Genomic DNA, 22,531 nt, shown 5'->3' with positions numbered 1-22,531 from the left:
ATACAAAAACATTATATATACAATTTCATACTTAATTCCACCTGCAAGAGGATTTAAAGCACAAGAACAAGTACAAAGGAAAGTGGTATGGAGCACACACCAGTACAGTGAGGAGCAGCGTCTGGATCTTCGGGTCTGTGAGAACGTTCTCATCCAGAAGGACGTTGGACTCGGACACGGACACTTTGCGTAAATGGGAGTTAGCTATTCGCTGGGTTTCTAGAACGAAGAAGAGCTGTTAGCGTTTCGAATGCTCTCATTTCTCATGCTTAATTATAATTCAGTACACTTAGATCAGCACTGGCCATCACACATTTGATTGGCAAATGCAGAAAAACTCACCGATCTCATAGTCGTTTTCAGACACCCGTCTCATTTTTGGAGGCGTGGTGATGCCCGACTCGATATCTGGTCTCTTTGGGGCTTTCGAGTCCGATATTAGGTGATCGAAGCTCTTTCTAGTGCCTAGAATGAACATAAGAACACGCAAGTATGAAGCTAAAGTAAAGCAGCAGTCTGTTCAAAAGCCAGTTTGAAAGAATGAAGCCACAGACCGCTCATACCCAGTAGTTTCTTCGAGTTGGCCTGCGACGGCTGGCCCATGTCCACGCTCATGGATTTGCGTGGGCGAAGGCTGGTTTGCCCCATGGCAGAGTACGGAGGTGCAAGGCTGCGCTCTGACACTTTCGGAGAAGCCCAGGGCTGGTTTTCACGCAGTAGCCTGACACTAAAGAGTGTGAGAATCATCAAAACAAAGTACTTAAAAAAAAATTTAATTACAGTATGGTTGGAAGGCAAGTGTATAGTAGAAAGAAACCGGGGACATTTTATGTAAAGTTCTCACCTGCATTCAGGTTCCGTTTCGAACACCGTGTATGTGTCCATTGGAAAGTTCTCCATGGTAACTTCTGAAAGCAGCAATGACTTCCTGTGCTTTAGACTGCAGCGGCTCCTCACCTCCTCAGATACTGTGAGCAAAGCTGAAACACAAACATCCACTTTAGATGTTTTTATCAGAATATAAATACAAAATACAGGTTGTTAATGGTTAAGGTTGTGTTGGCTTTAACACACCTGCCAGATAGGCCACACTCTGCGTGTTCACTTCAAACTTGTCACAGCTGCGGTGTTTTCCCACCAGGCCCAGGAGCGTATGAAGGATACGGACCGTCCTCGCCACCGTGGTGGAAGAAGGATGTCTGTATCCTACAAGAAGAAAAGACAAAGATGACAAACCAGAGAGATGGAAGACATTTTACTGATAACATCTAATGCTCGATGTGATCAATCGCTTAGACCTCTGAATACATTAATTGGTCTATTGATACATATTTATTGTTCATCAACATAGAATAGTTCATAAAATTTAAAAAATATGGATCTTGAACCTGATGTTTTATTATAAGTATTAACCCATTGAAAACACTGGCCCAGATTAATTTAAGTCAGATTATGACATAAATTATATTAATAATAATAAATGAATCAGATTTATTATGTATTATTACTACAATCCTGATAAACCCCAACCGTATTTTTTCCTTTTTTTTCCCCCGGTGGCATCCGTTCCAGTTATTTCAACTGTAGAAAAACAGCCTGTTTTTGCTGCTTGATATTGCAAACAATATGCATTTCTCATATTATTTAAATTTATTATCGTACATACACAAGTTTGTAGAGCACATAATTTTATCATTTACTGCACATTGCTATTCTTTTAGTTATTTACATTATAATAATAATAATGTAATTATTATTTATTAATATTATTAATGGCTAATTAATCTGAAGTCTCACACATTCACAGAAAATAGCTTCCGCTTTGCAAAATAAGGTGGATAGGTGATCTTTTAATCAATACCTTTGAGTAAATGCCCCACTAATGCAAAGTTAAAGTTGGAGGCAAAGTTGAGTCCCACGAAATGGTCCATTTGTTTACAGTGCCATTCCAGTGGCTTCCGGATCTCCATGAAGACCTCCTCAGGACTCTATAAAGAGGTGAAAATTTAGAGTTAGAGTTCTTACACTGCAAACCATCCCACCTTGATTTTTTGAGGCTGCTACAGAGCCAATGGGTGGAGCTTGACAGTCTAGCCAAACCCTAAACCTACTTAGGTCAAGCTCCACCCATTTTATCCAGAGATGGAAAGCTGAATGTCATTTGGCTCTGCAGTGAGCACCACACATCACATTTAATGTAAAAAACAATAATAATACTAAGAACATCAACATGTTTTAAGTCTGTGGCTGTCTAAATATGAATTTCAGTCAGGCACCTTATCATTAAACACCCGGAGGCTGTCCAGTGTGTGCAGGTTCTGCTCTAGTAGGGCGGTACCGGCGGAGTACAGATTCACTTCATCCAACTGAAGTACAGCCACAGCCACCCAGAACAGAGCTTTATGCATGGGGGAATCCTGCAAATCATCAGACAAGCACACACACAACTATTAATGAGTGAAGTGTGTCATTTCTGCATCACCAAACGGAATTGCAAAAATAGGTTTCACACATGAACACATTGAGAGAAGTAAATTAAAACTTCAGATGGTCTATTATAACAACTGCTGATGATCTAATAATTGAATCCAGCACACAACGGGACTGCACCTGATCGAGGAGAGGCTGTAGCTTGGTGAGAGCGATGACGGTGGCCTCGATGAGAACCTGGCTGTTGTAATTATCCGGCCCCTTTAAGCAGCTCTCCAGCCCCTGTGCAGGAACAGCATTAATAAGACAGAGCGCTGGAGCGTGACGCCAGCAAATCGTCAGAGTGAATGACACTACAGCAGTTAGACTAGCACACTGCATTTCTGCACAGACCTGAATCACACTGCACATATACACATATACATCATTTCCAGGCAAAATATAGTCACAATACTACAGATGCCCACCATTTGGATGTATTTAACAGGATTGGGGAAAAGGTCAAGAAAGGTTTATAACTTTTGTAGTGCCAAAGTGGTAGTTGCGTAGCTGTCATAAAAAATATCTTCATTTGTGCTCCGAAGATGAACGAAAGTCTTATGGGTTTGGAACAACATGAGGGTAAATAATGACAGAATTTCATTTTTGGGTAAAAAAAAAAAAAAAAAATTGCATGAATTTCTTATCACTGTAAAGCTGCTTTGAAACAATCTGTATTGTAAAAAGCGCTATATAAATAAAGGTGACTTGAAATTTCTTTAAACTATGTTTAAAACTGTATAAATTCCCACAAAATTCGAAATATTTGAAAATTTTGTCCACACAAAATATCGAACGCATTGTTTATAGACTTTATAAAAGTAAATAAACATCTTAATTTATTGACTTCATAAATGCATTTTTTGTTGGATTGGATAAATGCATTTTTTGTTTAATTGGATACTTATTCAGCTTTAAATGCACAACTGTGCACTTCTATAAGCCTTATCAAAAAATTTAACCGTTAGAGAAGACAACTTTATAAAATCAACATATATTAACATTGTTATTTTACAAAAACAAGCGAATTAAAATCCTATCTAAAATTAGGGCGTTTGAGAGAGAGAAGCAGATGAGAGAAAGAGAGCTTACCCGATCGATGCTGAGAAGAGGACTGGCTTTACTGAGAATACGAATGATCTGTTTGAGCTGCCCGTGAGTCACACGTTTACTGATGCAGCCGAACACCACCAGCGCCCGCGGTTGAAGAGATGGGTTATACTGGAATGCAAACCTATCCAAGAAAAGAAAATGTAAATAAGTCAACGTAACAGATTTTGTTATTTTAATGTGATTGCACTATGATTATCAGTTGCAATTGCTTTAAAAAGACTTGTGAAATGCAATGTTTTCAGCGTACTTTTGTGCCAATTCAGTCCACTGATCAAGCCATTTGCATCCGGGAATGTCCCTCATACAGGCCTGGGGAAAAACAACTATTGTTTAAATCGCATGTACATAACAGACTTCAAGACAAAAAGGTATTTATAAAAAAATATTTTATATTGCATTATTTATTTTTTACACGTTGTAAATATTTGTTAAATGGCATCTTTTCACTAAATACTATGAATGAAGGTCAGTTTTACATATACCAATACTGCTACTGATGACTCTATAAAGTGGATTTATTTCTCAATTTCTGTGGATGAAGTGTGTTGATGCATTTACACGAAGCACACAATATATCCTTTACATGGATCAACACAGTGCTGGACATCAGCAGCTAAACAAAAAGTGGTTAAACAGCTCATTTCTATAATACACAATGTTGGTAACTGACCTCCATGATCTCCAAAAGAGCCTCTGTAACCGTTTCCAGGGACGACAGAGCAAAGGTCTCTCTCTCGTAGGAGCCGGGGGAGAAAGAACGGTCTCTGTAGCTGGAGCGGAAGGCTATGACCGCGGCAGATTTGACCTTACTGATGCCGAACAGCAGGTAGAACTTGGGCAGGGAGAACTCAGTCAGACTCAGACGCAGAACCTGTTTAGTCTCCTCTGCACAAGCAAAGACAGAACAGCAACAAATCAGACTCAGGTTTTATATATAAATATTTTTTTTTGTGCTCAACAGAAGAAAGAAACTCATACAGGTTTGGAACATCTTGAGATCAAGTAAATGATGAACTATCCCTTTAAGTTTTCAGAGTTAACACCATTTTTTAAAACTAAATTAAACAAAACAAACACTTTTTATGTACAGATATTATGTACAATAATGTTCATTCATTAAGGTTTAATTACTCATTTAATTCCCATAAAATGAGAAAAAATATATTTAATAGAGATATTAGTACAGACCTTCATTCGTAGCACGTATGCCATTAAACAAATATTTAAAATATACTATATATTGCAAATTTTAGATGTTAAGTGCAATTAAGTTGTTTTTAATCGATTGACAGCACTAATTATTACAATTTAAATGAACTTTTTATTTTAATATATTTTTAAATGTAATTAATTAATGTGATGGCAAGTGTAATTTATTAAATATAAAGAAATATACAAATGATATGCTAATTTTATACAAACATTGAATATTAATAACATTTAATGCATTTTAACACCCCCCATGTGTTAGGTTTATGATACATGGTTATGGGTAATTCATTAAAAAGTCCTCAAGCATGAGTTTAAAACAATCAACTGTGATCATTCCTAACATGTTTAAAACATTTCCAAATTCATTTTTATTTTTAATATGGATTTTCAGTCAATATCCACCGTCTGTGATTTATCGCTCACCACTGAAGTTAAGCTGTGAGCAGGTGCAGAGCGAGTGGATGATGTTAATAACGAGGCCGTGCGTGGACGCTCGGAGGGACAGCGGGCCGGTGGCCACCAGCAGGGTGACGACGTGGAACAGGTAGGGCAGATGAGCGGCCACGTCCAGAGAGTTGTTGAAGGAGAGCATGAGCATGTAACGGGCCAGTATGGCGATGTCGTCCCACATCAGGTGCTGCTCAAGGGTGGGGGTGGGAGACAGGCACGTCTTATCGATGATCTTACACATTCGGCCAATCACCTGAGAGATGAATTTATAATTACATGTTTTTGTTACATTGCAATTTTGGGCTTGACTTTTTATTTTATTGCTAATGAACAATATAAGAAACAAGGCTTTAATTAGTCACTGATGACAATGAAAACTAATAAGTCTAATTGAACACTAAATCAAACAAATAACATTGAAGCTGTTTAAGAGCATTACGTTTTCAAAACAATCAAAATGGTGATTCTTAGCAAAAGGCATAATCTATCTTTTCAAACAAACTTCAAATCAGAAAGTAATCCAATAACAAATAGAATACAGACAATGTGCCTTTTATTTTCACTCTGTGACATGCACCTAAACATCATTTGCTCTCTCAATAAGATTATACTTGGTCCCTCACGTAACCTCAGAGCCCCGCTGCTATGCGAGTCTCAGAAAAGCAGACGCAACAACTGGACAAAGCCTGTCCTTGTGCTGCTCGCTGTGACACCAGTGGCTGGCACATGCTAACCAAACAATATTTGGCTTTTCAGCATAGCTGAGCATTTGGGAAAACAGCGAAATATGTCCAACTAGTTAAAAATAGCAGAAGATATCTGGTTAAGGTTCCTGCGTGAATCAAGAACCATAAAGATCAAGCCACTTAAGTTATTGAAGTCGCAAATGTGGCTGTCCTTTTGACCAAGTGTCTGACAATGACGTCCATTGAGCGTAATGATGACTAACAGTTGGCCATATAATAGGAGCGACTGCCCCGCTGGCTAACTATTGTCTGTCTGTGCGTACACGTACAAATTGGGCATTTGTGCACAAACACTTAGGATAATAGATGTTGGGTAGAAGAGCTAGTCAGCCTGGATAAGACCACAAGAGGAATGATTCAGGAACACAAGAGCCAGAAACACTTTAAGCGGTAAGTCGAAATCTGTGTAAAAGTTTTACAGACATGATAACAAGAAATAAAACTGGTTTGATTGATGATTGAATATTGTATGATATTAAATAGGAGTATACATTTTGACTGAAATAAACTGAAATTATATATATATACACAAAGACAAATCATATAATTACCAAATCCTATACTGTTTATAAATGCAAAATTTAAGAAAATTGCAAAAAAATTGCAATGCAACAACAATCTGTGCTTACAAAATGACTGCATATTCTGTTACTACAGTATAAAGGAAAATACTAAGTGGCTTACATTTTGGTTTTTGGTTCCGTAGCATTTTTTATGTTTTAAATAATTTATTGCAGTTCAGCAATACAGCTTTTAATATGTCAGTATATAACAGAGTGTTCTGTTACTAGGTTATCTTAGGAACAACATAATTTTAAACAATATATTGAAAACAAATTAATAGGGAATTACAGTAGAATATGTTAGCTGAGCAGTAAGCGTTTACCTTGCTGGACACCAATTTGACATTTCCTGAAGCCAGGGCTACAGCTGTGTCAGCCATCACTTCAGCCTTGATGGATCCCAAACCCCCAGTAGCACTGGTCTTTATGAAGCTATCCAACACCACATCCAGCAGGTCTGTGATCTATACATGGCAAATGGTGCAATCTGTAACTGCTGACTAACAGAGTTTTGTGGAATTATTGTAGAAATATACTGAGGTGTTGAGGTTTGAAGTCATGCATCATTGTAATGCCTGTTGTAGCAGTTATCAGATGAAAATATTTGAAACCGTTTGGATGGAATAAGCTTGCAAAATCAAATTCAATTACGTTTTATGTAATAATGTTTTATGAGGGTTTGAAGGGCCTACCTGACCCAAGCTGCCCCATATCTTTGCCTGTATGGAGGGGTACATCTGCTTCTCATTGATGGTCATTGTGATAAGCTTGTCCAGGATAGCCGTGACGCGCTGTCGTTTGGCATCATCATTGTGTTTACAAAACCGAACCAAATTACGGAGCCAAGGAGTCATATACTCCAGACACAGATGCTTCAGCTCAATACCTAAAGCCCCACAAAAGACATTTTTGTAACAAATTACACAAAAATGGTGCTATGCAAATTCCTCAAAAAACTATTTTGTATCACACTATCGTTCAAATGTTTGGGATCAGTAAAATTTGTTTTTGAAAGAAGTCTCTTATGTTCACCAAGGCAGCAAGTATTTGATCAAAAATACAGTAAAAACAGCAATATTTTGTATATTACACTGTAACATTTGTTTTCTATTTCAACATTTTAAAATATAATTTATTTCTTGTGAATTTTCAGCATCATTACTACAGTCTTCAGTGCCACAAGATCCACATGAATTTTAACATTGAGCTCAATTTTTTGTAAATTTGGAGTGCTGTCAATACAGAGAACAACGACAAAAAACTGTGTTGCCTACACCGTGTTATCCTCTTTTTAAAATTTGCACCCTGTTGACTTCAATGGGGCAAGTTTTAAACCTGCTTTGAGCCTCTTAACATCCTTAATGTGTCATTACAAGTGCCCAGCCATGTGAGTGATTCCTTCAGAGTGAACACGAGTGAATCTGACTGCAGTAGATGTGAAAGATATGAATAAAAATGATGTTATATCAGCCAGCGCACAGACCTGTATTTACTTCCTGTTTTCGGTCGAAGTCCAAAGTAGTCGATGGTCGAGTTCACGTGCGTGATCATAGGTAACTAAACCTATGCGCGTGAACTCGACAATTGACTACTTTGGACTTCGACCGAAAACAGGAAGTAAATACAGGTATTTGCGCTGGCTGAAATAACATCATTTTTATTCATATCTTTCACATCTACTGCAGTCAGATTCACTCGTGTTCACTCTGAAGGAATCATCTAACGTGGCTGGGCACTTGTATGACACATCATGGATGTTAAGAGGCTAAAAACGGTTTAAAACTTGCCCCATTGAAGTCAACAGGTCTCTGTATTGACAGCACTCCAAATCTACAAAAAAATGAGCTAAATGTTCAAATTGACCGGAGTTCTCCTTTAATTTTTGTGGAAACATGATACTTTTTTTCATGATTCATTGACGAATAGAAAGTTTGAAAGAACGGCATTTATTTGAAAAGGAAATCTTTAAAGTGAAGAGACTTTACTGTCACTTTCGAACAATTTAATGCATTTAGTGTGTGTGTGTGTGTGTGTGTGCGTGTGTGTGTGTGTGTGTGTGAAATGATGGGTGTTTTTTTTTGCATGTGACACTGACTTGACTTGCTGAAGCCAGAGATGCACTCTTCCAGGAACTCCAGAGTGAGGTGGGGTTCGTTAGCTGCTAGTGTTTTGCTAATGGACACAATAAAAAGGGTGTTGTTGGCTGGGATGCACAAGCCAGATGTTTCTAGGAGTTGGCCCTCAATCTTTAGGTTGAAGGTGCAGGTTAAGGCACAAAGTAGATTGTATGCAGCTGACCTGTTAAAGGAGTTAACAGCAAGTCACTTTCAGAATTACCAATTTACTTTAACAACATGTTAGTTTCCATATTTGAGGAAATAAATGTAATATTTATTTTATACATGACAGGTTTATGATTCTAACTGTGGGGCGGCATGTTCAAGACCGGCCCCAGTTGAACTAAAGACACAAAGCAGCAGTATTAGCATTTCTAATCAGTTCACCAAAACAAAGACAGAAGCCTGCAAATAAAAGGCTCATTGTCGCAACAACAACAGCTTGATGCATTGGACTATTCACCCAAAACTCAAGTTGTTAGGCTGAAAACAGCCTGAGCATTGCCAAACACTCGAGCTTAATGTTTCTCACCTCAGACTGGGGTCCGAGCTTCCCAGGTTGAGGAGGGCGATGTTGAGGAGGGTGCCAGGAACATCTTTAGGCCTGATCTTGGTGTGTTGGGGAATTGAGTCCGGTTGGGAAAGCTCCCAGCGTGTCCGGATGTGAATTATGGACTGAACAATGGCTTCGCACTCCTGGTGCATGAACGTAAGGGGAGTGCCCTGGTTAGCGATTGTCAGAGTGAACTGGTTTTCATCCACAAGGCATATCTCCTCAATCTCTGAAGCGTAGTATATGTCGTTCAGGAAAACTGGCTGTCCTAGGACACGCGTGCGTTCCGCAGAGGTCACTTGTACAGCTGTTGATCCCACCTAGGTAGAATGGGCAACGATATATCAGTATCATATCAGTAATCAGCCAATATTCGAGATTTTACTTTGTTTTCAGGCAATATATTGAATATTTAATTGTGCATGTATTAAATAATCATTTAATAGTAGGTAAATCTTAATATTTAGCAGATCACAAAATTTATATTTATTTTTTATATTGTGCATTACAATAATGTGATGCCTACATTTTTATATAATTATTGATTTTATATTTTTAGTTTATTTTGTTTTAATTTATAAAAAAAGAAAAACTGTTTTTTAATACCGGTCATTTATCAGTTGTTGGCCATCAGATTAAAATAATTTTCAGCTTTAATACTGGTGCATCCCTACAAAAAATGCCCAGCAGTAGAGTTAAGGAAGATAGAAACTGAATGTAGCAAGTATTGGTACCTAAACGAACTCAAAATAACAGCTGGGTTGAGTTTTACTAATTTTTACCTTGATCGACACCTTTGTGTCCTTATGCGCCAGTTTCAGTGCATTATGGAACACTTTGAGGTCCTCTTCCAAAGCCAGGGTAGCAGCGGGCAGCTTCTGCTGCTCGGGTTCGATGTGTTCGGCTAGACGTGCAGGCGAATCGATAAACAGCAGCTTCTTGCTCCCCTTGAGACCAGTCAGTAATCGCTCGTGGTATTTGGTGTACTCTCGCACCCAGGTGTTGCAATTATAGATGTACACTGCAGCCACATTCTCATAGGCAAAGTTGGGAAAGACCACAAACCACTTGGATAAGAAGTCCGTCTTGAAGCGGTTACTGGGGCCCACATGGGTGAGGTCTACTACGATCTCGTAGTGCTTGGCGTAGTATGGCTTGAGGGTCAGCAGGACATGGTAGATCAGAAGATCACCATTGATTTGTCCAGTTTTGAACCTAAGAGAAATAACAATTATAGTTCAGAATTCAGATTTGAATTTTAATGTGTTTTTGGATCTAGAGCCAATGGACTGCACATCTTTGAGAAGCATACTTTGGAAAGAATGTCCAAAAGCACACAAAAAAACTATAATAAAGGATATTTATAATAATTGAATTTTCAAGTATATATATATAAAAACAATACACCTTTACTTCAAACATTAAAAACACTTTAAACGAGGCGAGCAGTCTGTTCCAATTCCCTTAAATGGCAAATGTCTGACAGCTTACACAGAATGGAAACCTGCAATCCAAATATAACACTGTTTTCTACTTATACAACCACAGGTCCAGAGCATCTCAGCTGAAAAACGCCTAAATAACATCATCAAGCGTGGGGACAGGAAGTGATTGTGTTCTGCATTGCGATATATCAAGCCTCATTACATCAGGTAGTTGTTCTTTATCTTCCAGCGCTCCGGATAAGTCCACACAAAAGGTTCTATATCCACTTTAGTAAGTACTTCACCAATTATCTCTAAAGCTAATGTGTAATTGAGAGTTTGGAAAACAGAACAGAGGAAAACGAACTACTAAGTCTTTGTTAATCTTTTTATTATACAGTTAAAGTGGCTAAACAGTCCTAAATAAATTAATTGTGACAAAAGGAGCACTTAAAATCCATATACACTGATTAAAATGACAGTGTTAAATTATGTACACTAACATTCAAAAGTGTGGGATCAAATTAGATTTTGAATGTTTTTGAAAGAAGTCTCTTATACCCACTAAGGCTGCATTATTTGAACAAAAATACATTAAAAATCTATTTCAAATAGTTATTTTCTATTGTATATTTTTTTTTTCTTCTTCTTTTCTTTTTATGTTATTTTGCCCTAAATATTTTTTAATTAAATGTTTGTATTTTTTCCAGCATTTATTTGACATATTATATTATAAAGTATTAACATTATAAAATGTATTTGCTGTCACTAACGCTCATTTGAACACATTCTTGCTGAATAAATGTATTAATTTCTTTCAAAAAAATACATTTATATTAGCCAAGGTTTTATGTTCAGTTTGGACAGACACATTTTTTGTTGCTGGAAACTTATTGGATTGCGCATGTTTAGTGTACTGAAAAGTTAAATTAAAGGGTAGTTCACCCAAAAATTGTCATCATTTACTCACCTTCAAGTTTATTTTTTATGTTGAACACAAAAGATATTTTAAATAATTTTGGTGACCAGACAGTTGATGGACCCCATTGACTTCAATAGTATTTTTTTCCTACTATAGAAGTCAATGGCTACCTTCAACTGTTTGATTACCAACATTTTTTAAATATATCTTCTCATACAGTATAATAACTCACACAGGTTTGGAACAACTTGAGGGTGAGTAAATGATGACAACGTTTGGTTACACTATTATAAGGTGTCCTTGTTACGGTGTACTTAATTATTATTACTCCGTACTTAAATGTATAACTACATGTACTATAGGGTTAGGAATAGGGGTTGGTTTAGGGTTAGTTGCATGTAATTATGCATAATTTATAGTTATTACTACCGTAACATGTCCTACTGAATAATGGTACTTGTTTGTTCCATAGATCTCAACATACAATGACAATGCAGGTCACAGAACATCCCATGTCCTCTACTATCCATGAGCAAGAAGACCTCAACATTTCACTTGTGACAACTAGTTTGCCTGCAACTGGTGCCTCTGAGATCAGCTGCTTTATTGACGCCCAGCTAGCATTTATAGCGACTGCCACTGCTGGTGGCATCATCCTGATCCTTCTAACCTCCACCATAGTCTTGGCATGTACCGTCTCCAGCCTGAAACGTCGTCACCGGACCCCTCGTCCATCCCGAAGCAATGCGGACCTGGTGAGTGGAACAGGCTATTGGGGTACCGAGAGAAGAGAGGGAGGAATTGTGGGCCCATGCGAAACCAGTGTTCTACTGGAGGAAGTAAAGACCGACGGTGAGGAGGAAGAGGTCCAAGATGGCGCAGCAGGGCCAAGCCAGTACATCAACACTTCTAACGCACCCGCTGACTCGGAGAGCGTCCTGACAGCCATGCAGAGCTCAACCTCTAGGGATTCCTGCATAGATCCCATTAGTTTAGAAAACATGCCTCTGATGGTGTAACATATAAGAGCTTTTTTTGTACGCTGGGCTATGACAGGCACATTTTTTACATTTTATTTCTCTTTTGTTTTTTTAAATAAATGGCTTTAATAGTTTAGCTACTGTAGTAAAAAAAAAAAGTGCAGTTACAAGTCGTCTCATAGCATTTTTGAGAATTGTTTAACTAACTACAATTACCTGCTTATCCAGTTAAAAAGGACATTTCTTATATTAGTAATATTAGATGAAATAGAAAACTTTGACTTTTTTTACAGATAAGGTTAAAGCAGCTCTGGAGATGTGTTTAGTGAAGATCACAAGTAAAATAAGTAAATGAATTGTTGGTGTATTGTATATATATTGTGAAATTGTATTTAACCTCAGTTTTGTGTTACACTTTGGCCCTTTTTAAAAAATATGACCAGCAGCCGCAGCAGCATCTACTGTAGATAAAACCCAAATAGGTGAACTCTATACACCACTGTGTATAAATAGCAGAACAAGTCAATTGTAGGGTTTAATTTAAATGCCATTGCAGTCACCAAAGTTCAGTAAAGTGCAAAAATAATGACTTTTTGAAACATTTATCTGCCATTGGTCATTCAAACAGTTTGTATCATTCAACCTATGAATAAATGACTTACAGATGACTCTATCTGTAAAGCAGGGACTTTAGAAATCACACACTTCAGCTTTAAAATAAGCAAAGCAATACCATTAAATCTTCCAGATCCTATAATAATGAGCATTCCTTAAGTTTATCTCAGAACTCTGGCATCTCAATAAAAAAAATTCAATAAAATACAATGCTAATGAGAACATTTTCTTGTTCAGTGTCTTATTTACTATGATTTTGACATTTGTGTTGCTTGCTGAGCAAAACTCACTGTAACAATGATAAATGGTCTGCATTTATATAGCGCTTTCACAGACCCAATGGCCACCAAAGCACTTTACATTTTGCCTCACATTCACCCATTCACACACCCGACGGCGGTGTCAGCCATGCAAGGGGCCATCCAGCTCGTCGGGAGCAGCTGGGGTTAGGTGTCTTGCTCATGGACACCTCGACACTTGGTCAAGTGGAACCGGGGATTGAACCACCAACCTTCCAGTTTGTAGACAACCTACATGAACCACTGAGCCACTGCCACCCTGTGATACTGCTAAGGTAGTTGCCAATATGTTGGTAAGTCTTATTGGTGGTTGAAATGTGGGTGTTCAGTGAGAGGAACTTTCCAAGACAAAAAAAAAAAAAAGGCATGAGATAATTTCCTTTTAGACTATTTCTGCTCTACAATAAGTTCTTCCTTTTATAGATATTTGTGAATATAATTAATAGCCTTTTAGAAAATGCTCCAAAAAAATACCTAAAAAAAGCATATTATGAGAGTTTAAGTAGAAAAATGTGCTTCGCTTTTTCATACTGTCACCACAGATTCTTTCCTCAGGCAAAAAAACCTCTGCTATTAGCAAAAACAAATGCAGCCATTTCACAGCTTCATTTCCTGTCAAGTGAAGTGACGGTTCCGTATTCATCAGAATATACTTCACTCTTTAAGTAATGCTGCAGGAGGATGCCTCGGTAAGATCATATTCTGCTGTTTTGTCTAGCATAAACCAATGATTATATTACTTGACATCGCACAACAAAGTTTGTATTTTTATTGAATCATTTTACATTTAAAGTATCTACATGATACCACAAACCAATAAGTAGAAAACTATGTTTCCAGTCTCTACTTTAAGCTAAAAAAAAAATCTACTGTTTTTCATTTTCAGTTTGTGGTTTAAGTATTCATTTACAATTTGTTTTTGACGTTTGCATACACAACATTAGGTGTTGTCTGTTTTAGTTTTAAAGTTTTAATCTGAGCATATTGCTTGTGGCTTATAAGAATTCAGGAGATAAAATGGTCTGTTGAGTCTTATGTGCAAAAATGTCTCTCTTTGCCAAGGTTTTTTAAGGACACCATGAGGACTACTCTTTGCACACTTGTCTTCCTCTTCTCTCTACCATGGAGCCTAAATGGCCATTTAACAACCAGCCATAAGAATATTGAGGTAACAAACACAGCAGACAATGCATCAGGGCAGATAAACTACACTACTGATTCTGGTACAGACAACGTGGTTTCACTTTCAAGAAGTGCTCAGACGCAGCACCTAACGAGTCACTCAGAAGAGCTGAAAACACCCAACGGTGACGCCGAGACATTAAATCAGAGTAAAAGCATGAACATACGTGATGGCGAATACAACTGGACTACTACGCTAGCACAACCTGAAAGGCAAATACAAATACAGGAAGAGGTAACAACTCCACAAAAGGAAATACAAAAACCGACAGAAGGCTCCCGCAGACCGCATTCTACATCTCTTTTGCAAACAGAGAACACTAAAGAATTAAATGTCTTTACTAAACCACCCAATGCCACAAAGGCAGATGTTTCGCCAAAGGAAAAAACGAGCATAGGACCTATGGAGACACTGGAAGCCACTCAGGAAACACCTTCTACTTCTGATTTCACTGGACACTATGGTGTGCAAGCAAATAAAACAGTCATGAAGGGCAGCAACAACAATACAAATGGAGACCTTCATACAATCCAGCCCGCAATGGAGACTACAGACCAACCAAGCCCAATGACTCATGCCCACACTTACGCAATAACGGCAAAAGATTTCAACAAGACTGTAAGCACCACTGGTGTGGAAACCACAGAGAGAAAAATCGTTACAAACAGGTGGACAGGCACGCAAGGTCCTGAGCTTAAGACTTTATCCATGATTAAGCCAACGAAGAAATTGGCAATCACTGAAAAAACCACCACAAAGCGAATTCACCCTCCATCAAAGGATTTCAAGCAAGCGAACCCAGGTCCTGCTGTGGCAGCTGTGATCGGCACCACTTTTTTCTTGATGTTCATAGCAATCATCTTTATCTTGTTAAAGAAGCGCAAAATGCAGAGAAAGCGGCTTGAAAATCCTGAATGGGCCGGACCCTCTCCGTTTCTGGATGGCGACATTCAACCAAACCTGCCAAATATGGATGAGTCCGAGACCATCAACAGACAAAGCTTTAACCAGGTGTCCATTTCCAGATACCTCCCCCAACAGCTCTCCAAACACCTGACACTCGGAAGGAACACGAGTGAGGAAGTTCTCATGGGGGACATCCTGCAAGGAAGCACATTTGGCAGACAAAATCCAGATGAGGTCGAAGCCCCCAACCGGAACCCAACAGTTGCACAGGACTCAACTGAGGAGGAAAATGAAATCCAGGAAGGTCAAGCATCCGTGGATTCTTTGGACACCAAAACGTTTGCGTCAAGAAGTGCAAAAGAACCTGTGATGGAGAGCAAAATATCAAAGCAGACTGGTGACCTCACTCCATCTCTATCTTCTGGCACGGACACTATAATTAAACCTCCACCTTTAGTGTCTATAGATCTTGATTCTCTTTCAGAAGAAGCAGCTCCTTTGCAAACATCAGAAGGGGGGATTACTCCACCTGCTCCACCACTGCCCTAATCTCATGTAACATACAATCTTCTCTGCTTCTGCCGCTAAAAACTACACAAATGAGATAACCAACATACTCATATCTGATTTCTAAAAGTCAAAATCTTTCAAGCGATTTACAACCTACTGTGCTTGTTCAAGACTCTTAAAGAGACATTGCTCAACAGGTGCTGTTTTCTTTCCTGCATTGATGTATCGAAACAAAGTTCAAGACATAAAGAAATTGTGTTATTTTACTATATATTATGCTTTAGTTATCAGTATCACACAATCGCTAAACATGATTTCCTACTTCTAAACAGAGCCTGTACATTATAAAAGTGTATATCTGCTAAAGGTTAGTCAAAGTAAACCAAAGTCAAAGCATATAGCTGCTTTGAAGATAATAACTAAATGCCACCAAGTCCAATTCTGATTTCATTAGGTCTTTGTCATTTTAGCACTTTGAAAAGCAACAATCTTCAAACCAATAACAAAAAGTGTCATGAAAAGTAAAAATCGGCATGTTTCAAGGCTTGGTCAAGGCTGTACAAGTCCTCAGATAAAACGGTTTGTGTTCATGGGAATGCATGGCTTGCTTGTACAAAAACCACAGCATGTACAATCTTTGTGCCTACATGCACTGTTAAACACGTGTAATCTAAAGAGGGAATGTAGCCACAATCTGGAGTCAGTTTTCAAACGAACTACTGCATTGCTACAGCCACTGGGTACGTCTGAGCTTTTAACCGTGATAAACTGTCAGAAGAACATTACAACAGAAGCTCACTCAGACCACTCACTCACTCAAAATAAAAAGTGTTGCAACAACACGGTCATGTGTCTGTCTTTCCTTCAGCTGTAAAACAAGAAAAGTAAATGTCAGTATTTAAAATATTTAAATAACCAACTTTATTCAAACGAGAGAGAACTTTGTAACATTATTGCACAGTTCATCTAATCTCTAACGCTAATTAATCATGAATAATTAGCATCAGAGAATACAAGTGCCTGTTACAATCAATTTCTTTAATTATAAGAGTACAAATATTTTGTTTGCCTGCAAGATTAGGACCAGGGATACAATGGACACTCACTGGACATTTATAGAATGAAAGATTCACAAACTCCACTAGAAAGATGCTGTCTAAACACTGTCAGACTATATTAAAATGGTGCTCTGTCTGCAACAAGTGACAAATGAAGCAATTCAAGAATATTTTACTGAACAACACCATGAAAATAATGACACAAGCGGCTCTCGGTTTCCAACACTATCAAACTCTACCTGGGGATAAGCACTACTGAAGTACTACTATTGCGCAAGGTAGGAAGTTAGTACAAGTAGCATACTGTGTGTCTTTTGCAGAGCGCTGAATGCAGGGCCTGTGCACCACCTGCAGCAGAAGTGAGAGAGGAAATGTCACAGCGGATTTTAAATTGGGAAACAGACCACAAGACTATTTTCTGCCTTTTGATTTATTTTCAAACTCTCTTCATCCGGTGGGACTCCACCAGACTTCAGTGGTTACACGAGCCAATAGCTTAAACTACTTGCTTGAGGCATGAAAACAACAACATAAAAATAATAAGATTATTATTATTAATTTTATATCCAATTAGGACAGCATACCATTGTAACGCCATAGTCCTTTTTGTGAGGGTTAAGATAAAAAAATTCTTAATGTTTTTTTTTTTTCAATAGCTCAAAACCTCACTCTGCTGCTATGCAGGTGTTCACACATTTGCTATGCCGTTTTGCTCCATGAGTACATTCATACCTCATTGGTGCTCTCAAAAGTTGCACATTCACATTCAGAACACTAGGGGGATGGAACGGATGGAAGCACAGATAATCATCCATCCATCCATTTGCAAGTTAAAAGAATCAAAACATTAATACATGCGAGTAAACTCACAAACCTATACAGAAATCCCTTAGGATTTCTTAAACTCAATATAGAGAGCATCATAACATTAAACCACATCAGCCTGTCTTCTGCATTTAGCTGCGTCACACAGAATAATCCAGCACTGTACAGTAATATCGCAATAGAGTTCATTTATCAAAGCAGCTGTGTGAGTAATAGGATATCTAAACATGGTACATACAAAGACCGTGTCATGAGAGTATGCGAGTTTGTGTGAGAGAGAGAGAGAGAGAGAGAGAGAGAGAGAGAGAGAGAGAGAGAGAGAGAGAGAGAGAGAGAGAGAGAGAGAGAGAGAGAGAGAGAGAGAGAGAGAGAGAGAGAGAGAGAGAGAGAGAGAGAGAGAGAGAGAGAGAGAGAGAGAGAGAGAGAGAGAGAGAGAGAGAGAGAGAGAGAGAAATCAGGAAGATGACTTGGTGGCGTGTGCAGATCCTGAATATAAAACACTAAAGTCAGCACCCCCCACCCCACCACCACCACCTCATCAGCAGAAGTATGGGTAGACCCTGTGCTGCATTTCGCCCCTCCCCCTCCCCATCATCCGATGATTCTTCAATCTCCCTCCCTTGGTCCCTCCTTTCTCTCTCTACCTCCTCTGACAGCAAGCCCTGAAACAAGTTCTGTAAGCAGGCAGACAGCAGCAGCGGAGGCTATCCAAGGGTGCAAATACACTGCATGACCATGCCTGGAAGAGCGGAAAGGCAAGGAAACGGCTAAGAGAGGCTCTAAACCAAAGTAACTCACGGTTGCCAACGAGAGAAAAAAGAAAGGGGGTGGGTAGAACAGGGGGAGCGAGCACAAAAACGGACATGAGTGCGAGACAGTAAAGACAAAACGTGGACCCTGCTGTCATATAAGATTGGGGGAAAAAAACACCAAGGAATCCAAATCGCCTTCTACTGCTCTAGAAAAGGGAGAACAGCAAGAGAGGTCAGAACGGACAACGACATGTACACAAAGTAATGGAAAGAATCAGGTAAGCGATATATGACATGAAAGGCAAGCATAAGGAGCGTTTAACTCATGCAATTCAGTTTAACGTACATGATCAATCGCAAAGTGCACAGTGAAGCTAGGTCAGAGCGAGACTGCAGTAGAGCATTGTTATTCAAAAAACAGGGACAGAGTACTAGATACTTCTTCCCCATAACAATTTCTAGCATGTACACAATCTCTTTTTATTAAGGGTAACATTAAGTCTTTAGACAGTTTAACACAATCCACTTGCTCTAATGGATTTACTGAGGTAATGAAAATTATTTGGGCTTTAATATCACCACAATTTTCTGCATGCTGATGTGGCAACCCAGAACGTGCAACTTTCTAGAACCGAGCATGGCATGACTATGTGCACACGCGCAGAGGTACTGTGCAACGATGTCCCTAAATGCCCCACAAATGAGGGGGTGAGGGGGATTCAAGATGCAGGCACTGCTACCAAGGCTAAATGCTAACATCTCACTACTGCAGCATGGCAGGGTAGCTCCTGGCAGAGGCTCAACCTATTAGCACAGAGAGACAGAACTGAGCGGCTCTGTATGAGTTGTAACAGTGAAACCTGTTGTCAACAGTGCAATGGATAGAGAATGCTCAATAAATGAAATTGTCTTTGTGGCATGACGTTTGTACTTTGCTAATGTGTTATACGGGTGAATCAGGATTGTTGGAGTGATTTTACAAGTAAAGTGACACATTAAGCATTGATTCTTTAAAAAGTGCTCCTTATTTTCCAAAAATAAGGTGTAATGGGTATGTCTTGCAATAGTGGGAGGCAAGTGTGGACATGCCCTCCCAAAGAGTTGAAATGGTTGCTCCACACAAATCTGTAAAGGACCAAGCTATAAAATTGTAAAACAGATTTTGAAGAGAGAGGGACAAAAGAAGAAAATGTGTGTGGATCCGTGGAACTAAGGTTCTCACCTTAGAATTTATATTTGATTTGGTCTGTAAAGAATAAGCTGCAATATGGTACATGATAGTCATATGTGTAGTTCCAACTTTTACTGGGATACCCCACTAGGACCAGGACTCCACCCTTCCACTCATATCTATAATAAAGCTTTGGTGTATTTAATTACCTTGTATACTTATACATTTAACTTAAAGAAAAAACCCTAAAGAACAACGTTTGTGACAAACTTTTATTTGTTTTTTGACAGGACAGCCCACATCACACTTGCCTCCATGCTGGCAAACCTATTGCTCGTCCTCCTGTTCGGGGTGCGTGGGCTGGCCATTTGCCCACCAATGTGCAGCTGTAGCAGAGGCCATAGAGTGGTGGACTGCTCTGCCCGAGAGTTGAGTATACTTCCTGACAGCCTGCAGCACAACATTCATTTCCTCAACTTGTCTCATAACCGGCTCCAAGATCTCGATGGGCTCCTCAACCATTTTGACCACTTAAGAACTTTGGACATCTCCTATAACCATCTCCACCACCTTCCTTTAAGTCTGCCAAGAGCTCTTTGGGATTTACGTGCATCTGGAAACTACATCCGTCAATTGGTAAAGAATGATACGGCCTACCACTGGAACCTTCAGAATCTAGACTTATCACACAACTTGCTGGAACGGGTGGTCTTAATCAACAATACGTTGTCCAATCTCCAAGCTCTCAATTTTAGTCACAACAAATTCTGGACTGTTCCGACAAACATGCCCTACAATTTGGAGATTGTGGACCTCTCTCACAACTACTTGCTGCAGATCCTACCTGGCTCACTGGATCGCCTTCCCAGAATGTCGAGATTCTACCTGCATGCTAATCGTTTTACCTCATTAAGTGAAGGTGTCTTCAATAGACTGGATGGACTGCAGCTCCTCACACTTGGAGACAATCCTTGGGCTTGTGAGGACGAGGAAAATATAAATCATTTGCTGACTTGGATGCAACAAACCCCTGCGAAAGTCTTGGGCTGCCCCTGCTACACCAGGCCCAGATGTGGAGAGGTACATCTGGCCACTAGGAGAACCTGGCACTCAGCCGTATTCACAGAGCCGCCACTGGGTGCTCGTTATCCTATCCACCAAGATCCAATGCAGGCAGTTACTTCTGTTTCCCTGTCCAAGTCAGCCCAGTTGAACATAGCTCACAATCCAAGTCCTGTCAATACTTCTGGGGCAGGTGTGCAGGTGCTGATCATGGGTGGGGGATTTCTCACTTCAACTCCACATAGCCTGTCCACACAGTCAAGCACAACAATCCGAACACGTAGCACCAAGAAGGTCCTTCCAGGCAGATCTTGCAGCACAAGGCATCAAATCCACATATGCAGCTTTGAAACCACCATTTTGAGCCTTTTATGTACAGTTGTCATCCCAAGTGCTTTGTGATTCAGCATAACAATCTCTTGAACTAGACCTGCTGACTTGAGTCTGGGGGTAAAAAAATCCACAAAATGCAAAACGAGAGACTCACTTGGGTTTACATTTTCACATTGTTCTGGCTACTTTTAAGCATTCTTCAACATATGCAATCTCTGCCTGCTTCCAATAAACTTACAACCTTCTAGATAATGTGACTGAGTACTGTATGGTTACACATAGACACATATGGCGCTTTTCCACTGCATGGTACGGCTCGGTTCGGTTCGGTACGGTTCAACACGGCGTGGAGCGGTTCGGTTCGCTTTGCTTTTCCACTGCGTGGTACGACTCAACTCGGTACGGCACGGTTTGGTTTGCTTTAGCTCGGTTGCTTTTCCACTGCAGTTAGTACCGCTTCAAAGTGGGTGGGACTGATCGTTAAGTTGTATGTCTGGTGGTAGCCGTGTGCGGCTAAGAGCTGTGCTACTTCCGCTCCTCGGCAACCAACGAGAGGAACGTCTGCACCTCGTCCACTGACCACGATTCAGCCATTTCTTGTTTGATTTTTTTGAACTTTTTTTGTCAAGTAAAAACTCTAAAAACAGGTGCTACCGCGTTTGCTGTTGTCTGGCTATTTAAATATAGCGGGTTTAGTGTCTCGTGTAGCAAATATACAATGACGCTGAAGTGACGATTCTGTCTGACCAATCAGTGATCTGCAGTGTTTTCACGTCACGTTTAGTATCGGTACGGTACGCTTGGAACCTCAACAGAGGTGGTACCATTTAAAGCGAGCTGAAGCGAGCCGTACCGTACCGTACCATGCAGTGGAAATGCGCCATAAGAGAGCCGTACCGAACCGAGCCGTACCGTACCATGCAGTGGAAAAGCGCCAAAGCGTGCTGTGCCGTACCGAACCGTACCGTACCATGCAGTGGAAAAGCGCCAATAGAAGTACACTACAAGTAACAGTTTCTTGATGTGGAAAATTGATTGCTCTTTCTAGTGTTATGCTTGAGCATTGACAAATATTTGTGCATTTCATTGTTTATATTATGTATCAAACTACAACACTGTGTAAAGTGTAAAGCTGATGTGTTCTATGGAGTACAGACATACAGACATGCTGCCTTTAACTGTTGAAATAAAAAACAAATCGGAAAACCCAGTGTTTTACTGCAATTACATAAAAGAAAGTCAACAGGTCATGCAGGACTGGAAAATGA

General features: G+C 39.5%; 4 protein-coding genes and 1 long non-coding RNA gene across 11 annotated transcripts in view; 3 read left to right on the top strand and 2 right to left on the bottom strand.

Moving 5' to 3' along the window:
• Window positions 1–22,531, bottom strand: part of vezf1b (vascular endothelial zinc finger 1b) — a 534,049-nt gene that overhangs the window by 18,996 nt on the left and 492,522 nt on the right. The gene's annotated exons all lie outside the window — the stretch shown is intronic.
• Window positions 1–22,531, bottom strand: part of nf1a (neurofibromin 1a) — a 77,434-nt gene that overhangs the window by 9,906 nt on the left and 44,997 nt on the right. For all 6 annotated transcript variants that reach the window (XM_079611301.1, XM_079611303.1, XM_079611304.1 and 3 more), the window contains 17 exons: window positions 10,006–10,438; window positions 9,203–9,543; window positions 8,649–8,851; window positions 7,246–7,439; window positions 6,877–7,017; window positions 5,218–5,497; window positions 4,253–4,467; window positions 3,830–3,891; window positions 3,562–3,703; window positions 2,611–2,712; window positions 2,277–2,417; window positions 1,862–1,988; window positions 1,075–1,206; window positions 845–980; window positions 564–727; window positions 343–465; window positions 101–219 (listed from right to left, as the gene is read on the bottom strand). In XM_079611301.1, coding sequence (XP_079467427.1) covers window positions 101–219; window positions 343–465; window positions 564–727; window positions 845–980; window positions 1,075–1,206; window positions 1,862–1,988; window positions 2,277–2,417; window positions 2,611–2,712; window positions 3,562–3,703; window positions 3,830–3,891; window positions 4,253–4,467; window positions 5,218–5,497; window positions 6,877–7,017; window positions 7,246–7,439; window positions 8,649–8,851; window positions 9,203–9,543; window positions 10,006–10,438 — 3,055 coding nt within the window. The remainder of the gene's footprint in view (window positions 1–100; window positions 220–342; window positions 466–563; window positions 728–844; window positions 981–1,074; window positions 1,207–1,861; window positions 1,989–2,276; window positions 2,418–2,610; window positions 2,713–3,561; window positions 3,704–3,829; window positions 3,892–4,252; window positions 4,468–5,217; window positions 5,498–6,876; window positions 7,018–7,245; window positions 7,440–8,648; window positions 8,852–9,202; window positions 9,544–10,005; window positions 10,439–22,531) is intronic.
• Window positions 6,250–13,384, top strand: LOC306997810. Its single transcript, XR_013797453.1, has 3 exons — window positions 6,250–6,380; window positions 10,772–10,939; window positions 12,042–13,384. It is a non-coding gene; the product is annotated as an uncharacterized lncRNA (long non-coding RNA).
• On the top strand, window positions 14,077–16,902 carry evi2b (ecotropic viral integration site 2B). Its single transcript, XM_079611309.1, has 2 exons — window positions 14,077–14,152; window positions 14,526–16,902. Exons 1-2 carry the CDS (start codon window positions 14,145–14,147, stop codon window positions 16,099–16,101), a joined length of 1,584 nt encoding a protein of 527 aa, XP_079467435.1. The 5' UTR covers window positions 14,077–14,144; the 3' UTR covers window positions 16,102–16,902.
• omg (oligodendrocyte myelin glycoprotein) lies at window positions 18,611–21,554 on the top strand. Its single transcript, XM_079609687.1, has 2 exons — window positions 18,611–18,975; window positions 20,159–21,554. The coding sequence occupies exons 1-2, from the start codon at window positions 18,962–18,964 to the stop codon at window positions 21,330–21,332; spliced, it is 1,188 nt and encodes a 395-aa protein (XP_079465813.1). The 5' UTR covers window positions 18,611–18,961; the 3' UTR covers window positions 21,333–21,554.

Source organism: Phoxinus phoxinus, assembly GCF_949152265.1.
Source record: "Phoxinus phoxinus genome assembly, chromosome: 4".
NCBI lineage: Eukaryota > Metazoa > Chordata > Actinopteri > Cypriniformes > Leuciscidae > Phoxinus > Phoxinus phoxinus.
This window is presented reverse-complemented; position numbering and strand designations above follow the sequence as displayed.